General features: G+C 32.0%; 1 protein-coding gene across 8 annotated transcripts in view; it reads left to right on the forward strand.

Annotated features, from left to right (window-relative positions):
* LOC143063870 (uncharacterized) overlaps nt 1–27,223 on the forward strand; it is an 82,928-nt gene that overhangs the window by 50,383 nt on the left and 5,322 nt on the right. For 4 of the 8 annotated variants that reach the window (XM_076236290.1, XM_076236288.1, XM_076236289.1 and 1 more), the window contains 5 exons: nt 4,262–5,109; nt 6,423–6,554; nt 16,748–16,846; nt 20,877–21,103; nt 22,842–22,865. In XM_076236290.1, coding sequence (XP_076092405.1) covers nt 4,262–5,109; nt 6,423–6,554; nt 16,748–16,846; nt 20,877–21,103; nt 22,842–22,865 — 1,330 coding nt within the window. The remainder of the gene's footprint in view (nt 1–4,261; nt 5,110–6,422; nt 6,555–16,747; nt 16,847–20,876; nt 21,104–22,841; nt 22,866–27,223) is intronic. The other 4 variants (XM_076236291.1, XM_076236294.1, XM_076236295.1 and 1 more) reach the window with 4 other exon arrangements.

Genomic DNA, 27,223 nt, shown 5'->3' on the forward strand with positions numbered 1-27,223 from the left:
GACAGTCAAACTCATAAATCGAAAATAAACTGACAATGCCATGGCTAAAAATGAAAAAGACAAACAGACAAACAATAGTACACATGACACAACATAGACAACTAAAGAATAAGCAACACGAACCCCACCAAAAACTAGGGGTGATGTTAGGTGCTCCGGAAGGGTAAGCAGATCCTACTCCACATGTGGCACCCTGTCGTGTTGCTCATGTTATAACAAATCCAGTAAATAGTATAATTCTGTAGGTCACAATCATGAAAGGGAAGGGGATTGTAGTTACGACATAAGGAACATATGCGATATCATTTGTGCAACAGCTCTGGCAAAAAAAAATAGGTTGTATTTAAGTACTTTTGTCAGAAACCCTGTTACCATATATATATTTTGTGCTAAAAAATGTCTACAATCCAATGATCGATAGTACCAATTATTTTATTTTGGAACAGCCATTTTATTGTTAGGGAATAATTTTCAAAATTCAATCATTTTGTTAAATGCATTTACCTGTTGGTGACAAGAAACATTTTTGATTATTTGCAAGTCTCAGCATACCTGCCAACTGTCACTATTTGCGGGGGATTTCCCCCATGGAGGCTCCCAAATTGAAATTTTGAAAGAGCAATTTTGTCCACAATTTAAAGAAAACAATTAATTTTACAATGGCTAAATGCTTCTCAAAGTATGAAGAAGCCAAAAACCAACATTAAGATATATTTGAAAGCCCCTTTAAGGTTTTGTAGGACTATAGGAGCCATCTTGCGTGAAAACCCCCATGGACATTTTGAAAAGTTGGCAGGTATAAGTCTGAAAAAAATGGCTAGTTTTCAATTAAATCTGAAAGCAAATAGAGGTCATTAATAGTATATCATTCAATTTATTACTAATGTAAGAATTCAAAAATGAAGAAAAAATATGTCAAAGGTGTGTAGATAGTTCTCTTTTTTTAGATGGATTATAGTTAATTGTGTGTAATCAGATATTTTCCTCTATTTATGTGCAGATAATTTTCTTAAAATTCTTTATATTATATTATGATTGTTTTTATCATTTTCTGCAATTTATGCAGTTATGCAATTTGCCTACCAACAATTATTCAAATTTAAACATTAGCATATGCACATGATCATGAGTTTTCTTACCCTACTATTACATGTACCTTTATTGAAAAGTTAACAAAAAAATAATACTTCCAAATCTAAAAAAAAGGCATTTTCTCTTAATGTTTTTTATGCCCCACCTACAAGGGTTTTATTCCCCACCTACGATAGTAGAGGAGGCATTATGTTTTCTGGTCTGTGCCTCTTTTTGTATCCTTCCATCCGTCCCACTTCAGGTTAAAGTTTTTGGTCAAGGTAGTTTTTGATGAAGTTGAAGTCCAATCAACTTGAAACTTAGTACACATGTTCCCCATGATATGATCTTTCTAATTATAATGGCAAATTATGGTTTTGATCCCAATTTCATGGTCCACTGAATATAGAAAATGATAATGCAAAGTTCAGGTTAATGTTTTTGTTAATTTCACTCAGTTGTTGGTCAAGTTAGTTTTTGATGAAGTTGAAGTCACATCAACTTGAACTTACTTAGTACACATGTTCCCCATGATATGATCTTTCTAATTTTAATGCCAAATTATAGTTTTGACCCCAATTTCATAGTCCACTGAACATAGAAAATGATAATGCGAAGTTCAGGTTAAAGTTTTGGTTAAAGTTTTTGGTCAAGGTAGTTTTTGATGAAGTTAAGTCACATCAACTTGAAACTTAGTACACATTTTCCCTATGATATGATCTTTCTAATTTTATTTCCAAATTAAAGTTTTGACCCCAATTTCACGGTCCACTGAACATAGAAAATGATAATGCAAAGTTCAGGTTAATGTTTTTGTTAATTTCACTCAGTTGTTGGTCAAGTTAGTTTTTGATGAAGTTGAAGTCACATCAACTTGAACTTACTTAGTACACATGTTCCCCATGATATGATCTTTCTAATTTTAATGCCAAATTAAAGTTTTGACCCCAATTTCACGGTCCACTGAACATAGAAAATGATAATGCGAAGTTCAGGTTAAAGTTTTGGTTAAAGTTTTTGGTCAAGGTAGTTTTTGATGAAGTTAAGTCACATCAACTTGAAACTTAGTACACATGCTCCCTATGATATGATCTTTCTAATTTTATTTCCTAATTAAAGTTTTGACCCCAATTTCACGGTCCACTGAACATAGAAAATGATAGTGCGAAGTTCAGGTTAAAGTTTTGGTTAAAGTTTTTGTCAATGTAGTTTTTGATGAAGTTAAAGTCACCAGGGGTGTAGCTACTGTTAGGCACTTTAGGCACATGCCTACACATATTTTTTTCACAAATATTTTTTTTATTAAAAAAAATAATAAACAATGTTATCTGTAGATGAAAGACGGTGTGTCATGTGTACACTAGTCTCCCGTCCTTAGTGAATGGAATACTAGATAGAATTCAATGTTTTTACGATTTTACCTTATATAGAAACTATAAACTAGAACTTTGGTTCAGGTCATTTCACTTCTATCAACAACCTCAACTTAGACAACATGAGTTTTTTAATTAGTTGTTGTTAGTTTTCAACTAGCTTTCCACTTTGTCTTCACCCAACTTGCCAATGTTGGTCGTCCATTTGGCTGTGCAGGATGTACAAATACGCAGTCACGTCTGGTCAGAATGGGGACATTAAATCCGATGCCTAGTTGTAGAGAGAATGCAACTCTTTGAGAAGTTAGTAGTTGGTCTATTGAAAGGAAAAATGTCTGCACCTATCCAATAATCCCTCATTTTTCCAATGCATGGCATTTTTAGATTTCCAGATCTTCGTCCTGGATGATACATATTACAGGACCTAGCTCCAAGTTGTATTTATTGTAAAAAAAATCAACGGTCCTGAACTTGCATAAATATTTGACACTGGATTTAAAAAATTTAATCAATCAACTGGCTTCCAGTAATTTTGAGTACTCTCAAATCAGCGTGTAATGGCCACAATAATTCAAAATTCCTAAGCAGGTAGGGATTTTACAGTAGAGAATATAAAGAAATTTGAATTTCTTGAATTTTGTTGGGCATCAACTATGTCTGTATGTATTTGTGTGGCTAGGGTGAAGGTTTAAGATTCAAAAGATTGATGATTGATGTCTAGCCAAAAGGATAGTTCTATTATATGTCTTTTATAATAGTATCAGTGTTTACGTGCTTATTTTTTTTTTTATGAAGGATCGTCAATATGTACTATTAATTAAGTTAAATGTATATATCAATATTACGGATTGTACTGCGTTATTTAATTCACCAGTCAGATGTTATGGTACATTATTCATAACTCTTCGAACTTTTCATCATGTATATTATAATTATCATGATTAAATAACCAGTAAATTTAATATTTTTGTACATAAAATTTGGCATCTAAAACCTGTTTTTCGTCGGGGGGCAAAGCCCCCCTGAACCCCCTACCAGGGCTCTTTCCTTGACCCGATGGGGCCTTAAGCGGCCCCAGACCCCCTGCCGATTGGTGCCTACAGTTGACTGAATACCTAGCTACGCCCCTGGTCACACCAACTTGAAACTTAGTACACATGTTCCCTATGATATTATCTTTCTAATTTTAATTCCAAATTAAAGTTTTGACCCCAATTTCACGGTTCACTGAACATGGAAAATTATAGTGTGAGTGGGGCATCCGTGTACTATGGACATATTCTTGTTTCTATTGTCATGTTTGTTTATTTTATTAAATATTCATTTTCCTGACTCCTGACAGAAAATTATGTCTTTGAAAAAAATAATTATTAATTTGAGGAACCACTTTATAATATTTCTTTGTCTCAAAAGTCCAATTTAAACATTAATCTAAATAAAAAAAGAAATATTCTGTGAGGATAAATATGGTAACTGACCAAATATTATGATAGAATCTTAGAATATATATGTTTAAATTAAACAATAGATTTGTCAGATGTCACCCTTGGTTTTTTTTTTGTATGTGTGTAAACAATGACAAATTAATTTTAGATGACAGAAATCTTGTATGCAAAGCTGATACGAATCCTACTTTGTACTAGATCATTGGACTGATTGTTTAAGGGGTAAAGACATAAAAATTAGCTTGTAAAATGATGTTAAATTAGGTGTATGTACATAATTGATATACATGTACTCATGCATAATTGTTGCAGTTATACTGTATTAGTAAGCCAAATATTTCTTTGTTGTTTCAACCTTTTCCTTATTTACAGCCACTGAGAGACCAAATAAGAGTTATTACTCCTAAGAAAAGTGACTCAAGACCAAATTCTCGAAAGCTTAACGGAATGTATTCACCCGCATTTAGGGAACAAAAACATTATCAACAAAAACCAAATGGTCCGAAAACAGACAAGAATTCAATGATGAAATTTACAGTACCGTTGAGTCGTGTCTCAATGCAGGATGACCCCGATAAAACTTCAGAAGTTGTTCATGAAAATATCAAACGTGGTTTATCATTTGTTGAACAAAGTAATAGTAATTCAATTAAAGTTGAAAGGTCAAGGACGTTTGTTAATAGTGGTAGATATAGGACTAGAGGTCAGAAAATTGAAGCTATGTTAGGTAATAGTACAAAAATTAACCCAGATTTAATACCTACGGCAGTATCGGTTGAAAAATTTAGTGTTCATCAAATTCCACCTAATGGTAATGTAGGAAGTACAAAAGATTCTTATAAACCAATTCTTAATGATCTGCCTCCTACGAAGCATAAACACCATAACAACGGTGATGTAAGAACATGTGATAAACATCCAGAAAAAGTTCAAAGTTCAAATGAAAGATTACGAAATTCAATGGAAAGACATCATAGTACTTTAGATAATGTCAGGACCTCAACGGACAGAGTGCATAGTTCGTCTACAAGGACACAAGATAAAATGAGAAACTCACAGGAAATGAAACCCTTACCTAAACCTAAACCTCCTAGTCAACAATATCTTAAAGAATCAGTTTCAAACACTCCTCTTGGTTCACGATCTCTTCCTAGTCCAAGAACCTCAAAAGAATTTGCTAGAGAATTTGACCACCACGATCCAGAATGGCTGACAAGACGGTAATTATTAGATTGTTTTTTATTTAGAATAAGATTGGGAGAAATAAAACTAATGTTAAACATATTTTAATATCATACAGGCATTGCATTCAAGCTTCCATGTTTTTATGTTTTGTGTTATGCATTTGTGATGTCAATGTTTTTGCTAGAGGCTCCGCAAGATATATCATAACAAGCATCCTCATGTAATTTTATTTGCCATTCTTTTGAATTGTGATATGGTCAAAATAAATGTAGGTGGTTGAGATATTGACACTTATTCAATGACTTGCTGGCATGTATCTTGGTGTGATGATACTATGTGAATTTGATAGTTTGCAAAGGATGTTACCTCTATATGGAAATACTTCTGAAGTTTTGCTAAATTTTTTATAATTTATTTTAATGGCTAATAATTTCTCACAAAGTTCAACCTGCAATTCTAGGTTATTTCTTTGAACTGGGAAGACACTGCTCTGACATTGTAAGTGAAAAACATTAAATGTTTAAAGAAATTCATTACAATGTACAAATTCAAAATGGATGACATATTTGAAATGATATTAAATTTTACACTTTTAAGTATAATCACTAAAATAAAAGCAGTAAGTGTAAAAAGTGCAAGATTTACCCCATTTACACTCTTCTTTTTTAACATTATGGATCAGTGTCCTAATCTGTAACATGCTAGACAAATGAAAGACAGTTTCAAATTACATTTTCTGAATAATCCTGTAAAAAAAATGTTGTATTCCTTTGACTCACCACCAGTATATTATTATTTTGATATTTCAAAGCTGTTTATTTCAGTGTTTTTTGTTGACACATTTACTTTGCATACCTTATACAGGTTTTAAAGCCTGCATTTTATACCTGAAAAATTATGTCAACCAGTTGGGTTTTTTTTTTCAAATCATTCTTTGAATTGTTTTCATTTATTTGTTTACCATCATAACCATTGACATGTTAATTTTGATTTTTTTTCTAAAAATACCTATCTTAATAATTTTTAGGTAGTGGAACAACCTTAGAATTCAGGAGTTCCATTTTTATTTTTTATTCAACACTTGATATTTTTATATATAAGCTCTAGATAAAGTAAAAAATAAGATTGTGTTTCTGGAAAGAAAATTTGATTACACTCAAATGGTTTTGGTTGTAACATGATCATTTAACATCATTAAATGCAATAATATACTTTCTGTTAACCCTATTTAATTATTTATATTTGGAAATTATATAGTCTGCCAATTTGCTTTCATTAGCATTTAACCAAGAGCTAATTTATGTATGTGGTTAGTTTGTGTATTATTTTATTACTTTTGGGTTTTCAGCTTCTTAGATATTCCTACTCGGATCCCAAAGAATTTTTTGTCCCCATCAGGACACCCTAGCGACAGTTCTTACTTCCTGGATATGCAGGAAGCATTTATCCAGCGGCAAAATACTTATGTAAATTCCCACAGGTAAAAAAGTGCAACACGTTTTTTGCTAGCTTCAGTAGAATAGTATATATTCTATATATGTATTTATTGGAGACATAGGACTCTTATAGTGTAGATTATTTTTAGCTCACCTGGCCCATAGGGCCAAGTGAGCTTTTCTCATCACTTGGCGTCCGTCGTCCGTCGTCGTCGTCGTCCGTCGTCATTAGCTTTTACAAAAATCTTCTCCTCTGAAACTACTGGGCCAATTTTTACCAAACTTGGCCACAATCATTATTAGGGTATCTAGTTTAAAAATTGTGTCCGGTGACCCGGCCAACCAACCAAGATGGCCGCCATGGCTAAAAATAGAACATAGGGGTAAAATGCAGTTTTTGGCTTATAACTCAAAAACCAAAGCATTTAGAGCAAATCTGACATGGTGTAATATTGTTCATCAGGTCAAGATCTATCTGCCCTGAAATTTTCAGATGAATCGGACATTCCGTTGTTGGGTTACTGCCCCTGAAATGGTAATTTTAAGGAAATTTTGCTGTTTTTGGTTATTATCTTGAATATTATCATAGATAGAGGTAAACTGTAAACAGCAAAAATGTTCAGTAAAGTAAGATCTACAAATAAGTCAACAGGACCAAAATGGTCTGTTGACCCCTTTAGGAGTTATTGCCCTTTATAGTCAATTTTTAACCATTTTTCGTAAATCTTGGTCATCTTTTACAAAAATCTTCTCCTCTGAAACTACTGGGCCAAATTAAACCAAACTTGACCACAATCATCATTGGGGTATCTAGTTCAAAAAATGTGTCCGGTGAACTGGCCAGCCAACCAAGATGGCCGCCATGGCTAAAAATAGAACATAGGGGTAAAATGCAGTTTTTGGCTTATCACTCAAAAACCAAAGCATTTAGAGCAAATCTGTGATCAGGTAAAATTGTTTATCAGGTCAAGATCTATCTGCCCTGAAATTTTGAGATGAATTGGACAACCCGTTGATAGGTTGCTGCCCCTGAATTGGTAATTTTAAGGACATTTTGCTGTTTTTGGTTATTATCTTGAATATTATTATAGATAGAGATAAACTGTAAACAGCAAAAATGTTCAGCAAAGTAAGATCTACAAATAAGTCAACAGGACCAAAATGGTCTGTTGATTTCTTTAGGAGTTATTGCCCTTTATAGTCAATTTTTAACCATTTTGTAAATCTTAGTTATCTTTTACAAAAACCTTCTCCTCTGAAACTACTGGGTCAAATTAAACCAAACTTGGCCACAATCATCATTGGGGTAATTAGTTTAAAAATTGTGTCCCGTGACCTGGCCAACCAACCAAGATGGCGGCCATGGCTAAAAATAGAACATAGGGGTGAAATGTAGATTTTGGCTTATAACTCTGAAACCGCAGCCTTTAGAGCAAATTTGACAGGGGTAAAATTGTTTATCAGGTCAAGATCTATCTGCCCTGAAATTTTCAGATGAATCTGACAACCTGTTGTTGGGTTGCTGCCCCTGAATTGGTAATTTTAAGGAAATTTTGCTGTTTTTGGTTATTATCTTGAATATTATTATAGATAGATTAAACTGTAAACATCAATAATGTTAAGCAAAGTAAGATTTACAAATAAGTCAACATGACGGAAATGGTCAATTGACCCCTAAGGAGTTATTGTCCTTTATAGTCAATTTTTAACAATTTTCATAAAATTTGTAAATTTTATTGCGAACCCTATGATAGTTTTCCATAGATTCACCTGCAAGTTACCTGTCGATTTAAACTTTTGGCAGTTCTATTGTCCCATCTAACAAATACAACAGGTATTGTTCTCTGTATAGTTTATTCACTGGGACCTTTAAATTTCTTCCAAGAGAAATATATCACTCATTGATTAATTTACCTGAACAAAAAATTGAACTGTCAATGATGAAAAAATACTTATACCAATACTAAGTAAGGACTCATAAAACTGCATGTGTTGTATTTATTCAATACAAATAACTCATTTTTAATGTGTTTAATATTAATACTGATTCAAAAATTAAAAGTTGATTTCTGATCAAATATTCAATATTATTTGTGTGTTTGATAAATAAAAATTTGAATATTATTATTTTTAAATTAACTAGGTCTTCATAAACATAAGTCTATAAATGAACAACAACAAAAACATGCAAATTCATTGGAAAATACTAAAAAATGTGTCTGAAATAAACTTTTTATTTATATTAAACCAGATTTTATATTGAACAGATTGAAAATATATTAATGATATATTGAATAAATACAATATTGCATACAGTTTATGTGAGTTTATAGAAGTATTTCAATAAAAAAGGAGATAATTTTTTGGTCAGGTAAATTAATCAATGAGTGATATATTTCTCCTAGAAGAAATTTAAAGGTCCCAGTGAATAAACTATACAGAGAACAATACCTGTTGTATTTGTTAGATGGGACAATAGAACTTACAAAAGTTTAAATGGACAGGTAACTTGCAGGTGAATCTATGGAAAACTATCATAGGGTTCGCTATAACTAACATTTTCCACTGAAACTACTGGGCCAAGTTCATTATAGATAGAGATAATTGTAAGTAGCAAGAATGTTCAGTAAAGTAAGATGTACAAACACATCACCATCACTAAAACACAATTTTGTCATGAATCTATCTGCTTCAGGGTTGGCAAAGTATTACCCGCCCGGGTTTTACTGGGTGGGAAAAACCGGGTTTTCCCGGGCTGGGCAATACTCCCTGAAACGGGGAATACTGGGTAATACTGGGCAATATGATTTTTTAAGCTTATTTCAACATAAAATAGTAAAGACTTGTTGTAGTCTTATAGTATTGTAGCTAAATATATACATTTTATACAGATAACCATTGAGAGTCATCAAAAATTCAATTTCATTCTCTTCTCCACATAATTTTATGTAGGCAAAATACAATATTTGCACAATTTAGGATTCCTCATTAATTTCCAAGCATTGTTTCAATAATCTTAACACTTTATTGCAGTGTTTAAGTGAATTGTAAAGTAAATTGCTATACATGTATACACAATCATGATTGCTAAATAAACACCCTACAGGGTCTTGTCATTTTGAATAATAATTCTTATAGAAATGAAAAGACTGATTATTGTTATATAAACATATCTGTGTTCTAATCTGAATAATTACTTATTAATTAGTTTTGTACATTTGTATACATATATAAATTATTTCAAAGTAATTTTTCTTACATGTACATGTAATCCTTAAATTCTTTATACTAGTTATATATTTGAAAAAATATTTTTTTATCAGAGTTGTTAGAATAATTCTTTCTCAGATGTATACTCTTGTACTTTTGTACATGTATGTATCATAAGACTCTCAAACAAGTAAACTTATTTATGAATAAAAATAGGTTTACATATATCTTAAATGTATTGCATTTGTGTTTGATTACTGAATCCTCTTTGAAATTCAGGCCAGAAACGTATATTACCCAGTATTGCCCAGTATTACCCAGTAAAACCCAGTAAAACCCGGGTTTTCCCAGTATTTCCCACTGGGCTGGGCAATACTCATAAAACCCAGGTTTTTGCCAACCCTGATCTGCTTCCTTTGTTTAATATTCACATAGACCAAGGTGAGCGACACAGGCTCTTTAGAGCCTCTAGTTTTTTAACTTTTATTAACAAAACAATGCTTGTAATTAAATATAGCTTATAATTCTTTTTCATCCAATGGATTAAATATTCATATTAATCAGTGAAATAGTAAATTTTGTTTTAATTGATGTTTTTTTTAGAGGACTTAACCTTTTTAAAAACAAATTCTAAACAATAATGGAATTTTTCTTTCATTTTTAGCTCACCTGGCCCGAAGGGCCAAGTAAGCTTTTCCCATCACTTTGAATCACTCCGTTTTCATCATTGGTTTTGATCATTATAGTTATGCCTTAGCTTACTTTGTTCTTTTAATCCATCTAATTCTCCTTATTAAAAAAAATTGATGTAGCTATTTTTTACAGTAGTCAACATCAATTACAATGCTAGAAAATATATGAATTTAACAAAAAGTACAAAGCTCTTTTAAAGTCAATAGAAAACTAGCAAGTTCTTGATGGGCCTAAAGGAAAAACATGTCAGATATAATCCACCTTTACCATAGGGCAAGGATGGAAATGACGTAGGTCACCATACATTGATCATACACTTTGGTTTTTTATGTCTCCATTTTTTTTAAAATATGGTAGCACATTATAGATAGCTTGGGTGGTGTGTACTGTTAGTTGTTGGGTGTAATTTTTCTGCTGTACAACATCTCCGGATGTACTTTTTCTGCTGTACAACATCTCCGGATGTACTTTTTCTGCCATACAACATCTCCGGATGTACTTTTTCTGCTGTACAACAGCTCCAAAATATTTATCTCAATTTTATTTTATTTCAAGTTTGTACTCTATTTTTTGATATCCTAAGAATTTATGTCCATACAGTGCACTCACTAGTGTTTCAAAACTTTGTATAGTGGTTAGATATATTACTTTTTGTGTAGTGATAAAATATATGAATTTTTGTGTAGTGATAAAATATATGAATTTTTGTTAAACAATATATTCAATCTAGCTTGCACAAGACAATTCAGCAATGGTGCTGCAAGATTCACTTTGAAGTTGGGTAATTGTTGGTATATTACCAATGAAATCTGCAATATTTACAGAGATTCTGCATTGGCAATTATACCCTGATTCAGTAGCATTGTTTTTGTTTTATGTTCCATATGACATTCAGATTGAGGAAATTACTCTTTTCCCCAGAATCTGTTGAAGTTACTTAGCCATTTAAATTTTTGCAAATTGTATTATCCTATTAAATAAATAGCTATTGCTCTCAATGGGAACTTTAAATTTCTCCTTGAAAAACCAATTATTAATTGATTAATTTAAAAGTTAAAGCTGTGAAATAAACTAGTCAAGGATATACATGTGGATTTTAGTTCCAATAACAATTTTACCAATACAAAATAATGACACAATGTGTGTTATGTTGTATTTATTAACAATACCAATTAATTTATTACATATGCAATACTAGTTTTATTGCATATAAGGGAAATGTTTACTGCATTGGTATATCTTCTTTAACTATAGAGACTATAGAGCCAAAGAACCTGATATAAAATAACCTGAAATAGACTATTAGATTTTTAGAGGTTTTTATACGATCACGATCGTGCAATCCTGACAAAGGGTCAAAATCGTGTAGTACACTTCTAAATCCAGAAAGTTGGCAGGTATGAATAGTCTACATGCAATAATTCACGATTTAATTTGATTATACCTTGTCATTTTTAGCTCACCTGACCCGAAGGCCAAGTGAGCTTTTCCCATCACTTTGCGTCCGGCGTCTGTCGTCCGTCGGCGTCCGTCATCGTCCGTCGTCGTTAACTTTTACAAAAATCTTCTTCTCTGAAACTACTGGGCCAAATTAATCCAAACTTGGCCACAATCATCATTTGGGTATCTAGTTTAAAAAATGTGTGGTGTGACCCGGCCAACCAACCAAGATGGCCGCCATGGCTAAAAATAGAACATAGGGGTAAAATGCAGTTTTTGGATTATAACTCAAAAACCAAAGCATTTAGAGCAAATCTGACATGGGGTAATATTGTTCATCAGGTCAAGATCTATCTGCCCTGAAATTTTCAGATGAATCGGACAACCCGTTGTTGGGTTGCTGCCTCTGAATTGATAATTTTAAGGAAATTTTGCCGTTTTTGGTTATTATCTTGAATATTATTATAGATAGAGATAAACTGTAAACAGCAATAATGTTCAGCAAAGTAAGATTTACAAATAAGTCAACTTGACCGAAATGGTCAGTAGACCCCTTTAGGAGTTATTGCCCTTTTTAGTCCATTTTTAACCATTTTTCGTAAATCTTAGTTATCTTTTACAAAAATCTTCTCCTCTGAAACTACTGGGACAAATTAATCCAAACTTGGCCATAATCATCATTGGGGTATCTAGTTAAAAAAAATGTGTGGCGTGACCCGGCCAACCAACCAAGATGGCCGACATGGCTAAAAATAGAACATAGGGGTAAAATGGGGTTTTTGGCTTATAACTCAAAAACCAAAGCATTTAGAGCAAATTTGACGGGATAAAATTGTTTATCAGGTCAAGATCTATCTGCCCTGAAATTTTCAGATGAATCGAACAACCCGTTGTTGGGTTGCTGCCCCTGAATTGATAATTTTAAGGAAATTTTGCTGTTTTTGGTTATTATCTTGAATATTATTATAGATAGAGATAAACTGTAAACAGCAATAATGTTCAGCAAAGTAAGATTTACAAATAAGTCAACATGACCGAAATGGTCAGTTGACCCCTTTGGGAGTTATTGCCCTTTTTAGTCCATTTTTAACCATTTTTCGTAAATCTTAGTTATCTTTTACAAAAATCTTCTCCTCTGAAACTACTGGGACAAATTAATCCAAACTTGTCCACAATCATGTTGGGGATATCTATTTTAAAAAATGTGTCCAGTGACACGGCCATCAAATCAAGATGGCCGCCACGGCTAAAAATAGAACATGGGGTAAAATGCAGTTTTTGGCTTATAACTCAAAAACCAAAGCATTTAGAGCAAATCTGACATGAGTAAAATTGTTTATCAGGTCAGAGTAAAATTGTTTATGAGGTCAGGATCTATCTGCCCTGAAATTTTCAGATGAATCACACAACCCGTTATTGGGTTACTGCCCCTGAATCAGTAATTTTAAGGAAATTTTGCTGTTTTTGGTTATTATCTTGAATATTATTATAGATATAGATAAACCGTTAACAGCAATAATGTTCAGCAAAGTAAGATTTACAAATAAGTCAACTTGACCGAAATGGTCAGTTGACCCCTTTAGGAGTTATTGCCCTTTATAGTCAATTTTTAACCATTTTTCGTAAATCTTAGTTATCTTTGACAGAAATCTTCTCCTCTGAAACTACTGGGCCAAATTAATCCAAACTTGGCCACAATCATCTTTGGGGTATATAATTTTAAAAATGTGTCCGGTGACCCGGCCATCAAATCAAGATGGCCGCCACAGCTAAAAATAGAACATAGGGGTAAAATGCAGTTTTTGGCTTATAACTCAAAAACCAAAGCATTTAGAGCAAATCTGACAGGGATTAAATTGTTTATCAGGTCAAGATCTATCTGCCATGAAATTTTCAGATGAATCAGACAACCCGTTGTTGGGTTGCTGCCCCTGAATAGGTATTTTAAGGAAATTTTGCTGTTTTTGGTTATTATCTTGAATATTATTATAGATAGAGATAAACTGTAAACAGCAATAATGTTCAGCAAAGTAAGATTTACAAATAAGTCAACATGACAGAAATGGTCAATTGACCCCCTAAGGAGTTATTGTCCTTTTCTAGTCAATTATTAACAATTTTCATAAAATTTGTAAATTTTTATTAACATTTTCCCCTGAAACTACTGGGCCAAGTTCATTATAGATAGAGATAATTGTAAGCAGCAAGACTGTTTAGTAAAGTAAGATGTACAAACACATCACCATCACCAAAACACAATTTTGTCATGAATCCATCTGCTTCCTTTGTTTAATATTCACATAGACCAAGGTGAGCGACACAGGCTCTTTAGAGCCTCTAGTTTTTATGGGTAGTCTAAAATGCCAAATTAATGCAATTAGGTTAGTCTTGATTGTTAAACACCATGAAGTTGTAGTAAAACCCATGCTGCAAAGTCAGGCACCAAATGATATGTAAAACATTTCAATTTGATTTATATGAAAACTAAAGATTGGTTTCTTCTATCAAAAATACATGGAATACATAGTAAAACCTCCATATTATAGACTTTCAACCTCAATTTGAACATGATAGCTATATGGTCCGAGAACACAATTATTTCGTAGTGCATTTCTTTTAGAACATAAATGAAAATTAAAAAAATCCCACCTGCGCTTTCTCAAAGAAATTTTTACAGTGTGTTGTACTATTTTTGGGACAAATTATATCAAAATTATAGAAAACTTCATCGGCTCTAACTCAAAATATGGACAATTCTATGATTAGGGCGTCTTGAAATCTTTTGACAGCTTCTGAAGTGCTAATTTTTAACCTTTTTCATCTGGACCAAATCACTACTTTCCTTTAAAATTCTGGACCCAAATTTTTTTACAGTGTAATTTCACCCCCCTACTTGCAATTTGAGGCATTAAACATGGAGAAATAAATTTGGAAGGGGTATAAAAATTAATGGCAAGTAACCCACTGTCAACACTAGGGACTATATTTGTGAACAACGAAAATCAAGGGACGACAATTGTGGTCTCGGACCATATAAAGCTAAGGCAATACTTTTGATGGCGTGTGCACTCTTATGCCTATTAGATGTCATTTGAAAAGGAAGTCACTATTTCATATAAGAACATGTTCTGTTCACTGAAATAATTTCTAATAAAGATATAATGAATTTCTGACATTACTGATAATTCCACACTAAATCAATGATTGACGTTAACTATTTCGGAGCAGACAGGATACAATTACAAATCACAATTCTTTGAATATGAGAAATAATGAAAGTTTTTATTCCTTGTAAACTGATATGATTAGTAATTTTACATTGGATAAACAGAAGAATAAGTAATAAGATTGAGAATAGAAATGGTAAAAGTGTCAAAGAGATAATAATTTTTTTTTTATATAATTCATGAAAAAAAAAGAGTTATTTCATATACTTTGTTCTCATTGCATTGAAAAAAAATCAGTTGGAAAGGGTTTCGTCAGATTTTCATTACTATAAACTGTTTCCTTGATTTAAAAAAAAAAAATACTTCTTAATGATAAGGCTACTTACTAACCATACTAACTGAAAGATTATAAGATTGTACGTGTCAAACTATCTATGTATATAATGTATAAAACAGTTCAGAGTTTTTTGCAATTGATATTTTTTTTTGAACTTGTAATTACAAGTGTTTTCGTTTGTTGTGTTGTTACACCACTGTCCCAGATTAGGATAGGGTTGAGCATTTTATAAAACCCAATGAATTGTATATGTGCCTGCCCCAAGTCACATAAAATTACTAAAATTTTAGCTTTTAAAAAAGACAAGGATTTGAGTAAATAAAGGGCCAGATATTTGAGTGTCATTATAACACTGGACTCAGACCTGAGGTAAGGACACATATTTGAGACCAAACATAGATTTGACTCTCATATTATGATATTATTACGTAAGTATTTCTGTATTGACCTTGTTATTGGTCCCAGGCTTACTGTATTGGCCGAGGACCAATAACAAGGCCAATACAGAAATTCACGTAATAGTATCTTTATTAATTAACTACAGTGATTTACAGAAATTTATTTCATTTCACAAGAGATAAATATATTGTACCTTGAAGTGGAACTATCCAAATCTCAGTTTCTTTTTATTAGATGCAATATATAAAGATGATCATCTGTTGCTGTTTCCAGGTGTCTTCAGCATTTTCTCATCTGATGAATTTTTCTAATCTTTCCCGTCACTATAAAGTGTTACAACTTAAATTTAGACGCAACACTTAAATGGTAATTGGAAAGGTACTGCCATTGCATGTGGTATGCAGAAACTAATTGGATATATTTAAAAAAAAAAATAATGTAGGAGTTGAAAATGGTTCGGGTTTAAAAATAAATGACAGTTTACAAAAAAAAGCGAAAGTAAACAGTTAATCGATTTGTACCATCTTGAAATTACGAGGTCGTCAAGAAATGAAATTTGTGATAAACTAATCGTTCCCCAAACCTGAAATAATTCCATCGTCTGCTTTCAAAATGCTTTTTAAATGAATTTGACCGTCTTTAGCCTGAAATTTATACCATACTGAACTTGTCAGCATGTTCATGATGACTTAATGAAAACTGAGTCTTCCAAACAACTGTTTACTTTCGTGTTCATCGTGACATTCAATGTAAAAACTAGAGGCGTTCCGAAATCCTGTATTTGTGTAAACTTGGCCTATATAGAATAACTCGGCCAATACAGAAAAAAATCTATATTGACCGAGTTTACACCTTATATTGCATAGGCAGTTTTCATCATATTAAGTCCAATAACAGTGTAGTTAATTAATAAACATATACATACACTGAATAAAACATGAAAAATGGGTTTGATTGTGTCATTAATTTGATTTGTTGTTGATATATACAGAGTAAGCCCAGCCAAATCCAATAAGTCTAGTGACTATGACAGAAGCTCTCGAGAATCCTCCGTTACAAGACTTCCAAGCATAACCCAGAGAAATAAGAGGTTTAATTTCACAATTTGAAAAGGCCAGTTAGAAGTCTTTAGTTTCTCTCTGGATTTGTAATCTAAATTTTCATGAAAAATAGAATTCAGTGAAAATGTTAATGTCTAAAATCCTTAAATGAATATACTTCATATGTTGTTTGTTTTTCCTTCTGATGCTAACAAGGAAAACAAAGTCTTCAGAATGATTATATATGAATACATGAATAATGTATTTTCACAATTATCTTTCAATTTTATTTAATTTTGGATGAGTTGAATACCATCTTAAAACTTTAAATCAGGACAACCTTTGCATTCAATTATTCTGATACACCCATTAAAACAAGGGTATGATTTATATAAAAATTGCAGAACTTTTGAAACTAATTATCCAAATTTTCTTTATTTATTGTATGATTTAGAAAAAAAATTAACCAAAAGCCAACTAAACTTATTTTCAGATTATTTTCACATCATTTTAACTGTACTGCCAAAATATTGCATAGGTTTGGCAAAAAAACAAACTTATTTAGAAACTTTGTTGGTTTTGATAATCATGAATCAATAATTTAGTATTGAATTTATAATTTTTCAACAACTTTGTTTTTTAATAGTCATGATAATGAAAGCTTTATCTAAAAGCTAAGAAAACTCAACAATTAATTGTTTTTTGGAAAAAAATGTGAACTTAAAAACAATATTAGAACAAGAATACATTTTCCATTTTTATTTTTTTGCAATTCTATCTTTTTTTGTTTTTCGGAAATAAAAAATAAAAAAGATAGAACACTGCAAGGCACTGTTCCAGGGAGAAACTAAAGACATTTAATTTGACCAGTCTTTGACACAGTGTTGTTGGAATTTAGCACTTTCTGACAATATTAACATTGATTCCTTTCTGTTTTGTTTAGTGTGGAGATTTAATTTTTTTAAACTTTAAATTTGGTGAGTTTTTTTAGTCTTTTCATAATTGCATGTTAAAATGTATATACTGACTTCATTTATAACAATATGTAATTTGGCATAAAAAATAACAATGTATTTATTTAACAAGTGAGACTTTGATACTACAAGTCATTATTATGTCCCTTGAATTTTTCATGTCATTTGCAAGATATATAATTTAAGACTACCTTTGTTTCATTTTTGTCGAGCCTACAACTTTTGTTGCAGAAAGCTCGACATAGGGATAGTGATCCGGCGGCGGCGGCGGCTACGGCGGCGCCGTTAGCTAACTTCTTAAAAGCTTTATATTTTAGAAGATGGAAGACCTGGATGCTTCATACTTTGTATATAGATGCCTCATGTTACGAAGTTTCCGTCAGTCACATGTCCAATGTCCTTGACCTTATTTTCATGGTTCAGTGACCACTTGAAAAAAAAGTTCAAATTTTTTGTAATGTTGAATTCTCTCTTATTATAAGTAATAGGATAACTATATTTGATATGTGCGTACCTTGCAAGGTCCTCATGTCTGTCAGACAGTTTTCACTTGACCTCGACCTCATTTCATGGATCAGTGAACAAGGTTAAGTTTTGGTGGTCAAGTCCATATCTCAGATACTATAAGCAATAGGGCTAGTATATTCGGTGTATGGAAGGACTGTAAGGTGTACATGTCTAACTGGCAGGTGTCATCTGACCTTGACCTCATTTTCATGGTTCAGTGGTTATAGTTCAATTTTTGTGTTTTGGTCTGTTGTTCTCATACTATATGCAATAGGTCTACTATATTTGTTGTATGGAATGATTGTAAGGTGTACATGTCTAGCGGGCAGATGTCATGTGACCTTGACCTCATTTTCATGGTTCAGTGGTCAAAGTTAAGTTTTTGAGTTTTGGTCTTTTTATCTAATACTATATGCCATAGGTCAACTATATTTGGTGTATGGAAATATTTAATGATCTTTATGTCAGTCGCGCAGGTTTTATTTGACCGTGACCTCATTTTCACGGTTCATTGCACAGTGTTAAGTTTTTGTGTTTTGGTCTATTTTTCCAAACTATAAGTAATAGGTCAACTATATATGTTGTATAGAAGCATTGTTAGCTGTACATGTCTGCCTGGCATGGTTCATCTGACCTTGACCTCATTTTCAAGGTTCATTGGTCTTTGTTTAGTTATCTTGGTTAATGTTAAGTTTATGGTTACAGTTGTTATAAAGCTTAGCTTTTTACTTAGGACTATCAACATAATATCAATGATTAGTATAGAAGGCGAGACATTTCAGCGTGTGCACTCTTGTTTGGAATTGCAAGAGTTTTGGACAGGGACAGAAAAGCAAATACCCCGCCACAATCTTGTTCTGTAAACTTGGTTTATCAATGTTATCGACTCCATATTCATCATGTTCATGATATTGTCATAATTTTACTGAAATTGCCATTTTCACATGGTACTACAATTGAATTGAATAGCACATCATTAAAAAGTTGATGAAATAAGCATTTGTATATACACATTGTCATTATAAAGAGTCAAACTCAATTCATGTCCTTTATGAGTCAATTATGCAGGAGTTTGTGTTCAGCTTCTGAATTTATTAGTAAAATGTAATTTTATTCTACTTTTTTAATGTGAAATTGCAAAGTAAGTACCAGAAATGTTCCTCTTGCATTATATTTTACCTTCTCTGAAATTTTGGTACATGTACCCATACATTATTGGTAGTAACAGTCAAGATAAGATCTATTCAAAGATAACTTGATTGAGTGCCTCATGCAGTGACAAATTGGCTGGGGTAAGAGTATCACCCACCTATTCGAACCTTTTGCAGTACTATTTTGGAATTTCTTAATACCTCATGATCAATATTAACCTATATTTGAAAAAAAATAAGAGCTTGAATTTGACTCATAAAATTCATAATCATATATAAGAAATTTCTCAGCATTAAAAATACTTCTAGCATCAATGACAAGAAGCTGTTGTAAATCAATAATATTTATATGTTATACAAACATTTTCAGTTTCATAATCAAGATTAAAGGAAGTAAAAAGACCTTAAGTAGACAACAATTAAATTTAAGCTAAATTTTACAAGGCATAAAAAGTAATGATTGAGTATAGCTACATATCATAATGCTCTTCAATTGTAGCAAATTTGTTTTAAACAGTTCTGCGGCCAACAAATAGTGAAATTAAGTTGAATTTCAATTTCAGGAAAGACTTTCTGGAAAGGGATATAGGTTACTTTTAATTCATTATTATTTGATGGACACAAATTTTCATGGGTTTTGTTGGTACAGGTGACACACAAAATCAAATGATCAACGAATTGCAAATTTTCTATAGGCTTTATATGAAAAAAAAAATCAAATCCAAGAAAATGGAAGTTTTCCTCTATTAACGAAAATTGATACCCACGAAAATAAATGAAATCAACAGACTTTGTTATTCATAAAACATATGAGACATAAATCAACTTACAAGGGACAATATTAAGGTTTTATGTACTAAGATTTTACATTTAATAGTAATGATTGGTTAGATTTGCTTTTTTACACTAACAATTTAACATCTAGTCAACTGGACTTGTTTGTATCTTTATACTTATACTATATTCATATACATAGCTGTAGCATCATTTCATTTAATTGCAACATAAAATGTTCATTTTAAGAATTTTATTATAGCCATATTATTTTGATTGAACAGGCTGACCTTGAATTTTCTGTTTTTTTTTTTACATAATTTGTTTTTATTTGTTCCTAGTATATTGTACTTATCTTCTGTTTCAATGCTTATATATAATACAAATCACCTTTTATCATATTCAAGTCAAAAACTTAAGATGCTTAGAATAATATGATATTTTAATATATTGATACGTGACAATTATGACCCTATTCTAAATAAAATATAGAAATTATATCTACATAAGTAGAGGAGGCTCAGTATATCTCAATAAAATGGTAGAAATAGTAACCCAAGAGCAAAATAAAATCGAGTAAAACAACAGTGTATTGTATAACATAAAAAGACTACCAGCTATTTTGTTTGTTTATTAATGAGATGTTATGTCACACTGTTTTTCCATCTTTCCAGACCTCTTAATAAGAAATCCATGGAAAGGTTAGGATCAAAGAGTACAACAAGTTCCTCCATTCCATTAGTCCCTAATGCTACCTTTGGTTTAGACCTACCAGATAACAAGACCCCACAGGCTGAATGGAACAGTAAATTTATACCCATGCAGTTACGAACTCAACCAGCAAACCTCGGAATGAACCAGTTACAGAGGATGAATACAATAATAGCTGATCATAGAGGAGGTAGTTCAATGTTTCATGTTTATTTAAGGAATGACTGTAATATTTTTCTGTCTATGAAGAAATAACATCAAAAATGTTATGCACACTGAATAACCAACAGCACCTGAGGTTATTTAAAAGTGTGCACAACATTTTTTATGTTATTTCGAATGCAAAGAAAAAATATTACAGTCATGCCTTCTAATTTAATTCTAAATTCCTTTTTAAGCCAGAGCAAATCATGAAAAAACGTTGAGGACATCAGGGTCACATGACAAAATTATGTCTATGAGATGATAGACGTGTAACATCCAAAATTGAATTATTAAATATGACCAATGTAAAGCTAAACTTCCAACTGACCTGTATCGTTAGAGTCATCATCTTGTGAACGACAGCAGTCCTTTAGCGCCAATTACTGTATTTCAGGGGTATCATTTGCGCCAATTTGTTTTTTCCAAATGTATTAATTGGCCCAATATTTTCGGAACTCATTTGCGCCAATTTACCTGTACACATATCTATCATATTCTTATTTTTGCCTTAAAAATTATCATATGTTCGGATATATTTCCCAAAGAAGATGAGCATCTGGAGAGAAATGATTTAAAATGCATTAGACAATCAATGTACAGAGAGAGAATGAAACGTATTGCGTTGCAGAATATTAAATACAAGATATGCCAGAAGAGGTGAAAATAGAAACTTTTGTTCATTATGTTTTAGCCACATATGTTGATAACACAGTTCTTTGTTCCCACCATGCATATGGGCTGAAACTATCTACTGCAAGACGTACCAGTAATCAAGCACAAGCATTACATAGGAATTATTATGAACTATTTTATGCATTTCATCCTCCAATGTTTGTGTTTTTGGACAATAAAGTGAAGTAACAAGCTACTACATACATTAAATAGGGAAGTACCCATGCAGCAGCAGTAACAAGAAAGTATGTTGAAGAAAAGGAAACATTTGCTGTGTAAAAAGTGTGTGTTCCAAGGAGGAGAGAAGTCATTTTTCTTCTAATTGGCGCAATCATAATGTTTTATTTTTGGCGCAAATGATACCATGTAATTTTAAAACAGGTGGTGCAAATGTAGCATTGGAGAAAAAAAGTTGTGGCGCAAAGGGACACATTTTTGCCGCAAACGGATCTCTCCCTTGTGGACATGTTCAAATACTGTTCTAAATCAAGTCTTTCAGAAATCAGACAACTGTGTGAATTTGTAATTTGAACACAGCAAACTTTCCCTTCCCTTTAGAAAGTATTTACTTAAGCTTTTTTATATGCTTGCAATGGAAAAGAAGGAAGGTCATTTAATAAAAAGTCAAAAAATAATTGCCAAATCTCAATAATGCTAATATTGTATATCTTACTTACATAAAGTGTAATATCAACATTTTGTATCCTATAATAGACAACAACAGTAATAACTTCACAATCTATTTGTGACAATCACAGATTCATTGATACCACTTTTATAAGTTTGTGTGTATTGTACTGTAAATTTATAGTGTGTCATTTTTGCCAGATTTTATTTTCACATTTTTTTGTACTCAGAGTGGCTGCTATTTTCCATAAGTTAAAGTGTTGAACATCCAACTCAAGCATGCAGTCCCATACCCAAATGTGTGTTTTGTTAAAAAATGTAATGCTACATCTAATGCAAAAGTAAAAACACTTATATGCGTTAAGTTTAAATCCAATTTTACTGAACCAGTTATATAACTCTACTCAATTTGAAATGAAATTCAGGATACCCAATTGACCAGAAGAATCGTGAGTATATTACCCAGTCCACCCAATGCTTCTATATATATCTTCAACACAGCCTTAACCCATTTTTAATGGTGTTTAAAAATGGATGCATTTTGGTCACACAGATCTTATTTCTACTGGACTATATATCGACTGCTGCAGTTTTGCTTGCTTATTAACTTGTAATTGCATGAGGCATGGTTGTGTGTCCACCAGGTTTATAATTAGAAATCTATACTATCCAAATTTGAACTTGAACTTATGCAGCTATTATATGGATGGCAAAAAAGGTTGACCATCTCCCATCTAATTGGGAAGAAAGGATAAAGTACTCAAATTTTAAACACACACATGACAAAACCAAAAGCAAACAGCTCTTTTATTCTATTCTTCATCTCAAAATTATGATGAGGCCTGAAACACAGAACAAATGCTCTGCTCATGTCTGACTGCAAGGTTTAAGACTTCACCTAGCACCAATTTGATGTTTTTTTCTTGTATACTGCTAGTAAGGCAGCAACCATTTGATTTTCTGGGGGGGGGGGGGGGGGACTATGGTTTTTTTTTGGAAAAAAAAGTTTGTTTCCAGTTTTTGGAGAAAAAAATAATTTGTTTTTGATTCTGAGAAAAAAAATTGTTTGTTTCACCCTCAGCTGCCACTATATGTAATGCTAAAATTGAAAGAAAAAAATTGTTTTCGACTTGTCGTGAAAAAAAAGTTTGTACAGAAAAAAAAACCATAGCCCCCCAGAAAATCAAATGGTTGCTGCCTAAACTAAAACATACAAAAAATACACATACAACTGTACATGTTGGTATGTAATTTAGGGTTTATATTTTATAGATGTTTTGTACTTTTCTATGTTTTGCATCTGTGAACTATGGACACATTCTTTGTTTATTTATTTATACTTTGAATGAAGACATGATAAGATATTCCAAGATTTTTCTACAATAATCATCTACGCGTCTGATTATTTGTATATCAAACCTTGTCATTTGAAAGCAAAATGTTTATTTCACAGCCTACACTCATTTCTATACCAAAGTATAAGAAAATTAAAGGAAAGAATTAATTATTATGACAGTAGCAGTCTGTCTTTGATTTAATGTTTGTGTTTTTATCTTATTTCATTTTGCTTTGTATTATGAGTAAGCTAAAAGCGTAGTACGGAGTGTATTCATATGATCATTGCCCATTCCTTTCTTTTTCATTAATTAGATTTTAGGCTAGTTATACATATTTATCATAAGAAAATAGCAGAGACTTTTGTTCAGAAGTGAGATGTATCAATGATTTTTCAAATGTTGAAAGTCGCAGAAAGAAAGACTGAAAGTTGCTTTCCAGCTTCAGTAAACTGGTGACAACCACAACTACATCAACAATTGTTAAGCCTTCTGCTTAAGTTAGTTTGATATATAGGAACAACTTCAACGAGCCATAAAATTTATTAATGCTGATGTGGCTGAATTGTTTTAATGACCTTAAGAGCAACTAGTGGCTGGGTGAGGTTGGGTTCTAGAGGAGTCTGTGTCCCAATTTTTTGTTATGTTGAAATGATTTTTTTTTCAGATTTTCCTGCATTTTTATTCAAAAGACATGTAAATAGCATATATACAATTGGTTAATTTAAAATCTGTATCATCCCATATTTGCCCAAGTTGATAATAAAAATAAAACAACACTCTATAAATTGTTGAAGAGCTATATATGATCTACGGTCAATTTTGCCTCTAGGATTTTGAAACCTTAGTTTCTTAATCATTTCTAAATTAGTAAAAGGACAGTTAAAGAAAAATTTGTATAGTAAATCATGACTTCTTAGCTGGGAAGGGTGGATCAAGTGAACCCCATGTCCATTTTTAGCTCATCTGGCCCAAAGGGCCAAGTAAGCTTTTCTCATAACTTTGCGCCCTGTGTCCAGTGTCCTTGTCGTCGTTGTCGTCGTCGTTTACTTTTACAAAAATCTTCTCCTCTGAAACTACTGGGCCAAACTTGGCCACAATCAACATTGGGGTATCTAGTTTAAGAAATGTGTCAGTTGACCTGGCCAACCAACCAAGATGGCCACCATGGCTAAAAATAGAACATAGGGGTAAAAATTATGTAGAATTTGGCTTGTATCTCTGAAACCAAAGCATTTCAGAGCAAATCTGACATGGGGTAAATATGTTTATCAAATTTTGCCGTTTTTGGTTATTAACTTGAATATTATTATAGATAGACGTAAACTGTGAACTGCAATAATGTTCAGCAAAGTAAGATCTACAAATAAGTCAACATGATCAAAATGATCAATTGACCCCTTAAGGAGTTATTGCCCTTTACAGTCAATTATTTAACAATTTTTCGTAATTTTTTGTACAAAAATGTTCTCCTCTGAAACTACTTAGGCAAATTTAACCAAACTTGTCCACAATCATCATTAGGGTATGTAGTTTAAAAAATAAGTCTGTTGACCCAGCCAGCCAACCAAGATGGCTGCCATGGCTTAAATAGAACATAGGGGTAAAATATAGATTTTGGCTTATAACTCTAAAACCAAAGCATTTAGAGCAAATCTTTTAGTCAATTTTACCAATTTTTCTTAAATTTTTGTAATCTTTTTTAAAAAATCTTCTCTGAAACTACTAAGACACAATGTAACCAAACTTGTCCACAATCATCATAAGAGTAACTTGTTTAAAAAATGTGTCCAATGACCCTGCCCGCAAACCAAGAAGGCAGACATGGCTAAAAATAGTACATAGGGTAAAATGCAGTTTTTGGTTTATATCTCTGAAACTGAAGCATTTAGAGCAAATCTGACCGGTGGCAAAAATGTTTATCGGATTTAGATATATCTGCCCTGAAATTTCAGACAAATCCGACAACCAGTTGTTGGGTTGCTGCCCCTGAGTTAGTAATTTTATGGACATTTTGCAGTTTTTTGCTATTATCTTAGATACTATTATAGTATTTAATGGTATCTTATACTATAAATTATGATTTTAACCTTATATTACATGATTTCCAAAGCATCAGTAAATCCAGGTGAGCGACATAGGCTCTTTAGATCCTCTAGTTTTAATGTATATTGGGCTTTAAAAGAGGTTTTACGACATAAGTGGTACAGATGAGACCAGAGGTGGATTAAGGAGGGGCAGGGGGCTCGGGCCCCCTTTTGAGAAAAACATTTGGTTGCTTATATAGGGAATCACTGAAGCGTGCACTCTTAGGCAGCCAGTGGGCTCCCATTTATGAAAATTTCTAGATCTGCCACTGGAGACCTAGATTTAAGTCATTTGTTTGTTTTAGAACTTTGACTTACCTCTTTTGATTACCCCTTTTGTTTATGATATCATTTACAGCTTCAACTTGCTACCTTTTTCTAATTACTGACAGTTTCCTTGAACTTCACATCAGAATGTACTTTTATGGACTTATTGCTAACCTTCTGATAGATTAGTTATATTCAAAAATTAATTTTGTCTATGCATGATTATTAAGTATCACATATCAAATAACAAGATGAAAAATATAATTACTAAGAATAACAAATACAGTGTTACAGTCAAGGCTTTAAAAAGGTTAAAACAAGGGCAACAACATGAAAGTTTCTACTTTTGGTATACTGTTTGAATTTACTGAGAAGTGTCTGGTTTTTTTTTCATACAAGAAAAGTTCTGTGCATCAATAATTTTTAAATTGTAAATTAAATGTATTATTAACATAAACATTTTTTAGGCCATGAATATTCAACCACTTTTAAAGTGTAAAAAGCTTTCTAATGATTTTAAATACAATTTTCTGTTCTCCAATGAACTTAAATTTCTTTATGAAAACACATGAAATCAAAACAAGCATAAATATCTTGAGGGTTATAAACTTTGTAATACTTGTGGAAGAAAATAACGTCTTGCTATAGTTGAGATGCTTTACGATCGTAAGATGAATAGATACGTAATAATAACCTTACGTTACATTAACAATAGTGTGCGCGAAAGTATGGGAAACAATTACATAACATAACGTTCTAAAGTCTCTTGGACTATATTCACGACAATAAACAAGTCACCACACACACATAAGTTGCGTCTGAAAATGAGATTCATTTTCTACTTTGAGTCACAACCAGTAATATATTTTTTTTAATTTTCACAACTAAAACCGTCAGGTCATTCTGGACCAAACTTGACCACAATTTTAAGTTCTGTCTCCTACACACACTACCCCCTTTTTAACACAAGCAAAAAAGTGTTGGTTTTTCTTCTTTTTTTTTTTTCTTTTAGAGAAAGTTAAGAAATAACTGTAACCAATTGATGATAATCATTTTTTGCTCAATTGGCCTGTTTTGGTTTCATATTTTAAACTATAACAGCTAGAAAGCACCATCAAA

This window comes from Mytilus galloprovincialis, chromosome 2 (genome assembly GCF_965363235.1).
Source record: "Mytilus galloprovincialis chromosome 2, xbMytGall1.hap1.1, whole genome shotgun sequence".
NCBI lineage: Eukaryota > Metazoa > Mollusca > Bivalvia > Mytilida > Mytilidae > Mytilus > Mytilus galloprovincialis.